Source organism: Moschus berezovskii, chromosome 19, assembly GCF_049115385.1.
Source record: "Moschus berezovskii isolate FMDL1 chromosome 19, NW_MosBer_1.0, whole genome shotgun sequence".
In the NCBI taxonomy this organism is placed as follows: domain Eukaryota; kingdom Metazoa; phylum Chordata; class Mammalia; order Artiodactyla; family Moschidae; genus Moschus; species Moschus berezovskii.
The window spans coordinates 70,629,478-70,642,206 of NC_142478.1; the positions used below are offsets into that span (position 1 = coordinate 70,629,478).

Consider the following 12,729-nt stretch of genomic DNA (forward strand, 5'->3'; position numbering starts at 1 on the left):
ATCTAAGTTATTGCCCTCGCTTCTGCAGCAGAAGCAAAGAAATGCTGCATTCTAAGATGACATCAAAGTAAAACTGAAGGTTCCACAAAGTGATAACCCACTTTATTTTCATGTGTCATAAACAAAGCAACCGCCTTAAACTGAGAGAATTATGAAAAATACAAATCATCACAGCTCATCCACAAACTTAGAAGGTTCTACAAAACCCCACCATGAATCAATATGAAGAGAAGAAAGCCAAGTGCAGAGCAGATTCCCTCCTCCTTTGATAAACTGGAGACTAGACACTACTGGGAGAAGGAAATGGCAACCCATTCCAGTGTTCTTGCCTGGAGAATCCCAGGGACGGGGGAGCCTGGTGGGCTTCCGTCTACAGGGTCACACAGAGTCGGACACGACTGAAGTGACTTAGCAGCAGACACTACTGACAAGACACTCTTAAAAACCATTACTGATCTTCTGCCCTTACATAAATATTAGTATGCATTTTCTATTTTAAAATATTTATACAAAAAAACAGAGATCAAACTTCCTAACTTAGGAGAACTGCAAACTAAGAGATAAAAACAATGAACAAAGGATTTGAATGGTCAAGTCACGCAATAAATTCAAAGGGTCAGTTAATACGAAAGAACATTTAACTTCACTGATAGAGAAATGCAAATTTAAACAAGAGGCTATTTTCTGTGTGTCAAATTGGCAAAAATTAAAAAGAAAATTATGGGGAAATGAACGCTCTCAAATATTTGGAACGCAATCTGGCAATAATACTAAAACTTTCAAAAGCACAGACTTCCAGCAATCCTACTGTAACAAACTCCTTCCAGAGAAACGGGAACCTGCAGCATAACGACATGCACAGCCACCTTCACAGAAACATTACCTGTAACAGACAAGAAGGCAAATACCTAGAACACCTAAATCGACTTATCATTTAGAGAATGGTTAACAAACTGTGCTTATGGCCACACCCAGATGTTTTACTCAGCTTTGAAAATAAGGAAAGGGCATTAAATAGCAACAACACGGAAGGATGCTCACGACGCATCACTGCATAAAAATCAATGCAGAGTGCAGAGCTGAGCGTGCGGTGTAGATCGTTTGCAGTGGACAGCAAGAAACGACACAGGTGACATTTTTGTTTCTAAAAAATTTCTTTGAATATGTGTAGAAAATGATCTGTAGGGACAAAGTCTAAGTTGTTTCTAGTTTCTCTCTAGCGATATGGATTTGTGATAACACGAGGTGGGTACTAAGTTTTTAACTTGTCATCTTCTGTTTGAATATTTTTTAATAAGCAGACAGATCAATTCATAATTTAAAAACAATGGAATGCTCTCAAAAATTAAAATGCAACATACTATCACAATAAGAATGTCACCCAATGGTCAATTAGGTAGTTACATGCTTAATATGCGGCTGGATAGTCAAAGTGTGATTATTTAATATGATGACTAAGCACGAAATGCGAACACCCTGCTTACCTCTTTAGGTGATAAATTTTGTGTGTATACTGTCCCTTCTCTCCATCCTTTTCATAAGGTTCATTCTTTAAGACTTCAATTCCTTCTCCACCACCAGTCTCATTCTTACTGGCTTCTGCCACAGAGTAAAGCTGCCCAACCTGATACTGAAATATCAAAGAGTACAGAACTTCAGTAAATCAGCAGTAACTGCAAAAAATTCCTGTGCTAAAATCTTTCTGCAGATACAGAGAAGCACATCCCAACCACTGAGCACATATGTTCCACATGAAAACATGACTCAGATGAGAAATTAGTATGTGTGGAGAGATGAACACCAGATGATCATACAGCTTCAAGAAACTATAACAGTTTACAAGACTTCCATTATTTAGGAAAACTGTTAGTTACAAATATTCTGGTGCTTTAATACATACTATCCACTTGTTTCAATGTCAAGATGCATTTTCTTTGAATAATAAATATACATTCATATTTTCCAAATCATCTTCACCTTTATGACATCTCATTTTATATCACAAAATCCTAAAGAAGGTATGACAGGAATATATCTGTTACTTCTTAGCCAGAAAAGAAAGATGAGTAATGAGAATACCGTTCTCAATAATGAGGAGGGCTATACAGTGATAATCAAAGCCTGCAAATACAAAGAACCATTACAGTGCAAAGTTTAGAAGACCTCTGGGGTCTTGTTTCCATGCTTGTGTATGTGCATGCCTGATTTGGCTCTGGCCCACCTAAACAGACACAGTACTGGGCATCTAGGGTCTGAACTGTGAAGTTCTCCAGTAAAAGGAAACTGGTTTTAAAGCATAAGTAAACAAATATTACCATTAAGAGGCAAGAAGTTGCTGACAGCGCTTTCTCTTTCACTTTAAAGTGAATGAGAGTTCTTGCTGGCTTGCACCAACACCTGAGAGTGGACAGCACTATTCCACGCCCATCCGGAATCTCCAACAGTTCCCACAGATGGTAAGAAGCACAGCTGCTGTATTCTAGTTTGTTCCAGTGACTCAATCACAGCACCATCTCCAATCTCTTCAAATTTGGCTAAATTTCTTCCTTCTAATGATGAGAGCCTGAAGAAATGTTTTTCTTTTTTTCCTCTTTTTTTTAAAGCATATTTTCAAAAAAAGGCTACCTCTAAAAACTAGTAATTCAAAACTAACATTTTATTTTGAGGAACAAAAAATTAGGGTGGTTGTAAGCTCAGCAAATAGGCCTATCTAAAAAAGCCATGGGAATATGATGCTATACTGACGGTTAATTCACACACACATACACACAAATTTGGAAAGGTTTAGGAAGCTAGAACCTAACACATTTGTTAAATACGTCAAAAATCAGTTTTTGTAGAGGTTTCAGACTGCAGAAAGGGTTGTCTTCCTTCTTCTGGTTTTTATGACAGACCACCAGGGTTAGTCCAGGAATGCTACAATCCTTAAGTCCTTCAAAATACACTTTTCAACACTGTCATATTTTTAAAATAGGATTAAAATGTCTCTTAGTCTGAGGATAAACTTGATCTTGGTTAGAAACAGAGTAACAAAAATTTACACAGAAACAACAGTGTTCAAAAATATGTCGTTAATGGAATGGTAACTTGTCACATGCCACTAGGTTTCCATTCTCATTTTTAAGAACTTAAATAACGACAGGAGGCATATTAAGTCTGAATATAACAAAAAGCTGAGATTATTCTGGGTGACAATAATAAGACTCAGAAAGATTTCAACAAGTTGATCCAACTAGCTGAAACCAAAAGAAAGAAACAAAAATGTCAATTTCCACATTCAGGTTCAAACAATTGTACAAGTAAAGATTTGGGGTGCCTGGCTTATCTGAGTGTTCTAATACATTTGAAACCTCAGACCCTACTGAGTACTTGTGGCTGTGTTCAAGTCTACATGAAACAGTGCCAGACGGCTACTCGTTTTCAGTTCCTGCATTTGTTTTTCTTCTGCCTGCCTTCTGTCAGCTGTCACATCTTAGGTTATCAGTTTGTTTTGTTCCACTTCCAATCCAGTGGCTCCAATTGAGTCTCGGCTCTAGGAGGCCCAGATAACTGAGGAGTACAAGCTGTGAGCAAGTTACAGGAGGACCCCAAGGCCTCTGTGGGTTTTGCTCCGTGGACCTTGATTTCTCAGGAGCCGTCTCTGCTTTTATCTTCATTCCTAGCTGTACTACTGATGGCTGTGCCCACAAGACACGCAGCTTTCTGAACAGGTGATGCCGTTCTGTACCGTGTGCAGGTCGAGGGAGACGACGGCCTCTCGCGTGGCTGTGCAGAACGCTGTTTTCCGCTGAGAGCAACAAGCACAGCACATGCAGCAGCGAGACGAGCTGGTGAGGAGGTCTAGAGGTGCTGTTACACGGGCCACATGAATGTGCCGGCAGTGCTTAACCTTGGGACCACAGGCAGAAGAGGTGGGACAAAAGGGCAGAGGAGAGGAGAGAGAACTGCCAAAAGTTACCCTGAAGGGTCACCACAGATGAGAGAACAGGCTTCCTTCCCACCCTTTCTGCTCAAGTGGAAGGAACTGTAAACAGCAGGCAGGCTTTACAGGAAAGCAGATTTTGGTTTAAACTGACGAGAAATGTTTAAAATATCCAACAGTAAAGTAGGCGGTTTCTCCAAGCAGCCAGTGACTTAACCCCGAAGTGCCCAGGATGCATCAGGAACCTCCATTCTCTGACACACTGTCGACAGAATTCCTGCACCGGACAGGTTAGTCAGCGTTCTCAGACTCTTCCAAAACCAGGCAGGGTAACAAATACTCATTTACAATTAATTATCTCTAGCACATCATAATTCACTGTCACGTACGGCAAAGTAAAGATAAATGAAAATATGACCTCATTTTAGCATACCAAAATAAACTATGTAAGCAAGACTTACCTCCTGAACCGAACATGGTAGAACCACACGGCTAAAAAGACAAAAGGATAACAAACGTTATACACGAAGTGGTTGGCTTTGAAACTAATCTCCGCGATTAAACGACCTTTTGCTTTAAATCCAATGACAGCATAGTACAAGATGTCATTTATGGAAGAGGGTCCTCGCAATGACTACAGATCTAAATAAGAGTTTTTAAACTGGGGAAATAAAACTACCCATTGCTGACTCTCAACAATCACTTGCATGTAGCATCCTCCTTATACTAGGACCCCAAAAACACAGTTGTAGAGATACTTGAGGAGTAAAGGAACAAGAGGAAACTCATCACTGAAAATTGCAGGGGACACAATGTATCATTTGTAGACTGTCTGGTCCGGCTGCCCTCAAGAAATTGTTAGTACGGTTTCATTCTCCATCTATACACTATGCATGTTGTTTTTATGGTGCCTTCTCACAGAATTCATGTCTTGAATCTCATGAATGAATGCCTCCAAAAACTGCTCCCGACTACACAATTACTGCTCAGTCTTACTGAAAACATAAAACGTCCTACAGACCTAGTGAGAAAAAACTTCACCGTGGAAAATACTTTGAACCTGGTGAATGCAACCCCTTTCAGTGCAGATTCAACATGAGGTTGCTGTGTTTGACCTCGTCCAAGAGTCTGTTCCCGCACACAGAAGAGGACTAGGAGACATAATGCTCCTAAAGAGGAATTCCAAAAAAGAATTCTGTGACGAATTATTTTATATCAAGATACTGCATTTTATCTCCAGATTTTTTAGGGAAATACCCTCATACTTAGTTCCACAAGAAGCTCTGAAAACCAAGGCCATCCCCAAATATCAAATGTCTCATGGTCCAAGAGGGCAACTCCCTACCCCACCCCACCCATGCTGCCCCCGCAACGTGGTCATTCTTAGGACTCTTCCCTCCTACCATCTAACTACCATAGCAACACGACTTAAAATCTTATTTTAACTCTACTTTAAGGAGAGGAAAAAATTACCAGAGGGTTCACCTCAATTTTCATTTTACAGGAAATTCCCAATAGCTTTCTTCACTCCAACTTCTCTTCAGCGGCACTTTTTATCTGCTGCTCTCTCCTTCAGTTCAGTTCAGTTCAGTCGCTCAGTCGTGTCCGACTCTCCGCGACCCCATGACTCACAGCACGCCAGGCCTCCCTGTCCATCACCAACTCCCGGAGTACACTCAAACTCATGTCCACAGAGTCGGTGATGCCATCCAGCCATCTCATTCTCTGTCGTCCCCGTCTTCTCCCGCCCCCAATCCCTCCCAGCATCAGACTCTTTTCCAGTGAGTCAACTCGTCGCATGAGGTGGCCAGAGTATTGGAGTTTCAGCTTTAGCATCCTTAGTCTTCCTCAAACACTGACGCTTGAGTGCTCACATCACCTCAGTCTCTACAACGTATCTCCTGATATTCCCCACTCCTCCTTGACTGCTGGGGGTCACTCATCACTGTCATTCTGATAATGATCGTCTAAAGACAATGAAGTCACAAATGGTTGCTAATTTCTTCTCATCAAGAATAAACCTGTTGTACAAAATCCTTCCAACACCGAATCATTACTTTAAGCTGTCTCCTCGGGGCACACACTAACGTGCCCACCATCTCAGTAACAGAAAATAAAACTGGGGTGGAGAGGTGCACTGGGCAGGGGGAGGCTATGATGCAGGCTGGGAGCCTATTTTGGGGGATTCAGACAAAGATACAGGTTGGGAGCATTCTTTCAGGGTCTGGAATACAATGGCATGAAATCTATTACATTTATTCAACAACAAAGAATTCTGGAAGGCTGTTCCAAAAAGTAAGCAACATAGCTACAGCTAACACGTCCTCTTAGGAGCTTAAAGACAATGAAAAGCAGGAGGATGGGGTAAAAAGCCATCTTTTGGGAGGCAGGGCAAGGATTAACGAAGACCCAAAGGAGGATGCTCTGGGTACTGAGGAGCCTGGAGGGCTATCCATGGATCCATGACTCACACTGACACACACATACACACACACGAGAACTCTGAGGAGCCTGGAGACTACAGTCCATGACTCACACTCAGTCCATGGATCCATCACACACACACACACACACGCTGGGCTGCAGAGGAAGTCAAAGGAAGGAGCAGACAGGAAACAGTAAGACTTCCCTGAAGTTTCACAAAACCAAGAATCACAGGAAACAGTAAGACTTCACACACACACACACACACACACGCTGGGCTGCAGAGGAAGTCAAAGGAAGGAGCAGACAGGAAACAGTAAGACTTCACACACACACACACACGCTGGGCTGCAGAGGAAGTCAAAGGAAGGAGTAGACAGGAAACAGTAAGACTTCACACACACACACACGCTGGGCTGCAGAGGAAGTCAAAGGAAGGAGTAGACAGGAAACAGTAAGACTTCACACACACACACACACACACACACACACACACGCTGGGCTGCAGAGGAAGTCAAAGGAAGGAGTAGACAGGAAACAGTAAGACTTCACACACACACACACACTGGGCTGCAGAGGAAGTCAAAGGAAGGAGTAGACAGGAAACAGTAAGACTTCACACACACACACACACACACACACACACACACGCTGGGCTGCAGAGGAAGTCAAAGGAAGGAGTAGACAGGAAACAGTAAGACTTCACACACACACACACACACACACACACACACACGCTGGGCTGCAGAGGAAGTCAAAGGAAGGAGTAGACAGGAAACAGTAAGACTTCCCTGAAGTTTCACAAAACCAAGAATCACTGCTGAATAATTTTACTAGTAGGGAAAACTTACTTCCAAAATGAAAGTGACTGATTATGACATTCTGAATGAATAACGAGTCAAGGAACTTCTTCAAGATTTAAGAAGAAGTAAAAGGTAAGAAACAGACAGGCTTTAATTTTGCATTATTATTCTAAAAGCAATATTCAACTTTTACAGCACTTTGAAAATTTTCAAACTTCTCTGAAAACTGTTATGAAAATAATTTTTCCAAATCACACAACCCACTAGTTCTTTAAAACCAGGATTTTATGCTAATGGCAATTTCACCTACTGCTTAAATAACAACTTGAAGGTAACTCCTCATCCTGAAAAAGTTAATTCTAACCTTTTAATTCATGTCAAAAATAGCTGGCATTTTTAAAGACAACAAACATTTGCCAAAGTATATTACAGTTTACCAACATCCTAACATAGGGATGACCTACCTATTCATTGCTCATGACCAAGAACAATTTTAGAAAACTGACAGGTGAGTAGGAAGAATCATTTTTTTCATTAGACAACACTGAGTTCTTACAGTGAGCTAGACTAGATGCTATGCTGGATACCAGGAATACTTGAATAAGAAACAGCCTCTGACCTCAAAAAGTCTAGGAGAAAAATGGGAATTCCCTGGCAGCCCTGTGGTAAGGACCCTGAGCGTTCACTGCCAAGGGCCCAGGTTCAATTCCTGGTTAGGAAACTAAGATCCCACAAGCCACACGGGGCAGCCAAAAGAAAAGTCTTTAGGAGGGAAATAAAATCTAGGGGAGACACAGGTGAGGAGTGGACATCAAGAAATGTAACTGAGAATTCCTTCAGAAAAAAGCACTATGCCTTGAGCATATTTCAACACTGGTTATCTTGGTACATTAAAATTTTTATAAAGAAAGTAATGATTCACAAAAAGCATAATGTGCAAATTCCCAAGGAGAATTGCTTTCCATGATTTAGCCTGACACTACCGATGTAACTGTCAAAGGGATCTACTGAATACAATTCACATTATAGAAAAGAGGAAGTAACTCTAATAAAAGAAAAATTACTAGATCTGCAACCCAAAATTAGTTCCGCAACTTACTTGCTGTATGACTTGGGCTAGGTCAATTTTCTCTTATTTCCTCCAGAAGTCTTAACACCTGCCAACTACAGACACTACAAAAATTTCAGAGTAATAAATGAGCTAACACTTTCATGCTACATTATACAAATGAAATGGAAGAGAATTTTTATAAATTCAATAAAATTTTAACTGAAAACTTGTCTCTTCTCAGGATCGCTGTCACTGACTAAAATTAGAATGTTTCATTCATTTCTTCAACAAATATTTATTGAACGTTTACTATGTGCCAGAGACTTCAAGAATTGGGAATACGAGAGTGAGCAAAATAGACAAATTCATGGAGTTTAGGTACAGTAAGAGACTACATCCAGTAACAGAGAAGCAAGTTAGATGGTGATAGCTCTATGAAGAACAATGAAGCCAGAAAAGTAAACACCAAACCGTGCAGGTTCCAAGTGGATCTTCCAAGAAGATGATATTTAACCAAAGACCTGAAAAGGTGTGAATCAGTAAAATGAGGGTAGAGCTCTTCACCCAGAGGGAAGAGCAAACAGAAAGGCCCTGCACCGAGTTTCTTTTCCTGGAGTAGTGAAGGAACAGCAAGAAACCTTGTGAGCTTGGAAAGGGCAAGGGAAGGGCTGTAACTGAAATCAGAGAACAAAATAGTGGTTAAAACCTCCCAGGGTATCTATCCTAAAGGCGTTGGCTTTTACTCTCAGTGAGATAAGGGGGCCTGGAAGATTTTTAAGCAGAAAAGGGACAGAAGTGACTTTCAAAAATAAATCTGAACACTAAAAATAAGCTTTCTGGAGTTAGCTAAATTAAGCCCAAAATTTCAAGAGTTTACAATGAAAAGAGCATTTGAAACACCCAAGAATGGGCCACACTAGAAATCCCCAGTTGCCCAAACGGTGGCTGACAACGTGAACCAGCTGTGACAGCGGAACACTCGCTGCCAACCAGATTTCCTGCGATCAGTCACAGTCCTTGCCGGTAGGAAATGCCATAACTTTTCAACAAAACCACTTCGCCGGTCTGACGCACCTGGGAACCCTTCCATACGACCGACCACACGTTAACGCCTAGCCTAAATCCGGGGGAAGTCCACGGAGCCCAGAGTGTCATCCCATCTTCAAGATGTGGAAACTGAGACTCAAGAGCAAAGAGAGAGATGGCTCTCTCGGGATGGGGAGAGCTTCGCTTCCCAGCGAAGACAGGTTACTTCGGGGCGCCTACGTCCCACCTCGAGCCCCAACCACCAGGGCAGCCTTTGGCTGGCAAGCCCACCTCCCGCGGGTTACGGGCAAGCTCCACCCCGGGGAAGACAAATCACAGACCCACCGCGTCTCCCCCGCACCCTCGGGCTTCGGCTGCGGGTGGGCCCAGTCTCAGACGGGGGTTGGGGAGAAGGCGGGTCCCAGCGGAAACTCCCGGCCGCGCCCGCCGGAGCCACGCGCTCGGGCCGGGACCCTGCCTCCTCCACCCCAGGGCGGCACTGTTACCACGGCAACAGCGCGGGAGCCGGCGGGGGACGCGGGCAGCGCACCGCGGAGGGGCCTCAGGCGGGCCGGGGGCGCGTGCCGGCGGGAGGGGGCGCGCGCAGGGAGCGGCCGGCCCCGCGGGTGGCTCCTTCTTAGGAATATTCCGCCACTTCTCAGTCAGTGGACTCCCCACCATTGCCGCCCCGGAACCTCGCTCACGCCCACCGGCCCCACTCACAATTCTTTAATCAGCACCATCTTTCCGGAACCCCTTCACAGCTGCCGCCGCCGCTGCCTCTGCCGCCGCCGCCGCCTCCCAAAGCGCCTGCGCGGCCCCGCCCCCTGCCGTCCCGGCCGCCGCGGCGCCTGCGCGTCCGCACCCTTCCGCCGCGACCCGTCGCGTCAGCGCGCGCGAGGGGCTGGCCCCGCTCGAGTCCCGCGCCCCGCCCTGGGCGCGCGAAGTGTCCTCTGCGGCTGCGCGGGCTCGGCGCGCGCTCGCGGGTGTCCTGGCGGCGGCTCGCGTTCCCGTCAGGTTCTGCTGAGGGAGGGGAGGTCAGTGCAGCCTGCGCTCTCTGGTGAGTTTTTCGAGTCGGTTCCCTGAAGTCGTTTTCTGGCGAGAAGAGCTAAACTTTCTCCCACCGCTGGTGAGAGGTGGCCGCCTTCCTGACGGACGCCTCCGTTGCGAAGTCCGCGTTAAAGACTCGAGACGGGTCCGAGAAGGGTTGGTCCGGCGGGAGGTTTGCGCGCCGGTTCCACAGACCCAGATGCGCGCTGCGGACAGCTGTGGCCGCACGAGTTCCCACAGTCCACATCCCCTACCCCTGGGTCAGAATTCCGGCCGTGGCTGTGGCCCGACCGCGGGGGCGTCCCACCGTCCGGCCCAGCTCCCCGGGGTAGAAGGGAGGGCGCGTCCTTAGGACCCGGGAAGGGGGCCGGTTGTGAGGAGACGCTCGCGGGTCCCGATGGAGCCCCAACACTACCCTGGCTCCAGCCGGGAGCCAGGAGGTGGCCGAAGGAGGAGTTGTAGCTGGGACACTCGCGTGCTCAGTGCCAAGCACGGGTATAAGCCCTGGGTGCAACCAGCAAAACAGACACTATCCCTGTCCTTTGAAAGAAGTAAGAGAATTGGGCGTCGTGACCCACTCCAGTGTTCTTGCCTGGAGAATCCCAGGGACGGGGGAGCCTGGTGGGCTGCCGTCTATGGGGTCGCACAGAGTCGGACACGACTGAAGCGACTTAGCAGCAGCAGCAGCAGCAAAGTACTAGTCCAGGAATAAGATAACACAGACTGGTGGGGGAGGCACATTAATCGAGGGAAGAAGGGCTCTCAGGAGGCCCCAGTTGTGATAAATAGCCCAGACTTTATTTTTTTGCGCTCCAAAATCACTGCAGATGGTGACTGCAGCCATGAAAGGAAAAGACGCTTACTCCTTGGAAGAAAAGTTATGACCAACCTAGTCAGCATATTAAAAAGCAGAGATATTACTTTGCCAACAAAGGTCCGTCTGGTCAAGGCTGTGGTTTTTCCAGTGGTCATGTATGGATGTGAGAGTTGGACTATAAAGAAAGCTGAGCACCGAAGAATTGATGCTTTTTAATGTGGTGTTGGAGAAGACTTTTGAGAGTTCCTTGGCCAGCAAGGAGATCCAACCTGTCCATCCTAAAGAAAACCAGTCCTCAATATTCATTGGAAGGACTGATGTTGAACCCGAAACGCCAATACTTTGGCTACCTGACTCAAAGAACTGACTCATTGGAAAAGACCCTGATGCTGGGAGAGATTGAAGGCAGGAGGAGAAGGGGATGACAGAGGATGAGATGGTTGGATGGCTCACGGACAATAGATGTGAGTTTGGGTAAATTCCAGGAGTTGGTGGCCTGGTGTGCTGCTGTCCATGAGGTCGCAAAGAGTTGAGGCGACTGAGTGACTGAATTGAACTGTGAAGCTGCCAGAGGCATCCTGTTCTATTTAGAGGAAAATAGACCCTGAGGCTGAAATTCCCTTAGGGGTAGTAGTTGAGGAGCAGGTGGAGGCTAGGTGTGGCTAGAACGCCTTAAATAATTAGGAGAGGGGAAAGAAGCTAGGACTAAATAGATCGTGAAGAGTTTGCTTTGTATTCTAAGAACTGTTGGAAGCTGTCGAAAGGTTATTAACAGAATATTAAAAGAGTAATAAAGCACTTATATATAAACCTGTATAAAATACACCCAGTGAAGTTAGGACTGTCTCCAAGAAAAGTAATAGTAGTGAAATATTTGTCTAAAGTTGGAAACTGCCCCCTATGGTAGTTCCTGGGATTGCCTGGCTTTCTGTGATTTGTGAAACACTGTGGTGCTGCTGCTGCTAAGTCGCTTCAGTCATGTCCGACTCTGCGACCCCATAGACAGCAGCCCACCAGGCTCCGCCATCCCTGGGATTCTCCAGGCAAGAACACTGGAGTGGGTTGCCATTTCCTTCTCCAACGTGTGAAAGTGAAAAGTGAAAGTGAAGTCGCTCAGTCTTGTTTAGTTATTGTGATGATGAGGATTCAGGGAAACACATGCTCTTATTTTGGGGGAGCTTAGAATGTGGCAGTCACTTCTACTGATCAGGCTTCTGTTATATGCCAAGTACTGTGTTGCTGCTGCTGCTAAGTCGCTTCTGTCGTGTTCGGCTCTGTGCGACCCCATAGACGGCAGCCCACTAGGCTCCCCCTTCCCTGGGATTCTCCAGGCAAGAATACTGGAGTGGGTTGCCATTTCCTTCTCCATTGCGTGAAAGTAAAAAGTCAAAGTGAAGTCGCTCAGTCATGTCCGACTCTTAGCGACCCTGTGGACTGCACCCTCCTGTGTTAGGTAATGGAAATGTTTGTCTCATTTCACCCTTAGAACAACATTAGGAGATAGGTGTTTTCTCACGCTTTTAAAAGGAATAAAAAGTGTTCCGCGAGCCAAGTTAAGTGACTTGGGCAGAAGTCACTCACTTAGCTTGTTTACAGAGCCAAGTTTCAAATCTAGGTTTTAAAAACTTCAAAATCT

At 45.3% G+C, this 12,729-nt stretch overlaps 1 protein-coding gene and 1 long non-coding RNA gene across 3 annotated transcripts in view; one reads left to right on the forward strand and one right to left on the reverse strand.

Annotated features, from left to right (window-relative positions):
• The window catches only part of PITPNB (phosphatidylinositol transfer protein beta), a 63,022-nt gene extending 52,958 nt beyond the window's left edge, over window positions 1-10,064 (reverse strand). For both annotated transcript variants that reach the window (XM_055404414.2, XM_055404415.2), the window contains exons 1-3: window positions 9,950-10,064; window positions 4,384-4,414; window positions 1,485-1,630 (exon numbers count right to left, since the gene is read on the reverse strand). In XM_055404414.2, the coding sequence (XP_055260389.1) occupies window positions 1,485-1,630; window positions 4,384-4,414; window positions 9,950-9,969 (197 nt within the window). In that variant the 5' untranslated portion in view covers window positions 9,970-10,064. The remainder of the gene's footprint in view (window positions 1-1,484; window positions 1,631-4,383; window positions 4,415-9,949) is intronic.
• Window positions 10,065-10,151: 87 nt separating this feature from the next.
• The window catches only part of LOC129542543 (uncharacterized), a 69,694-nt gene continuing 67,116 nt past the window's right edge, over window positions 10,152-12,729 (forward strand). Inside the window, exon 1 of the long non-coding RNA XR_008683083.2 lies at window positions 10,152-10,286. This is a non-coding gene — a long non-coding RNA (uncharacterized LOC129542543). The remainder of the gene's footprint in view (window positions 10,287-12,729) is intronic.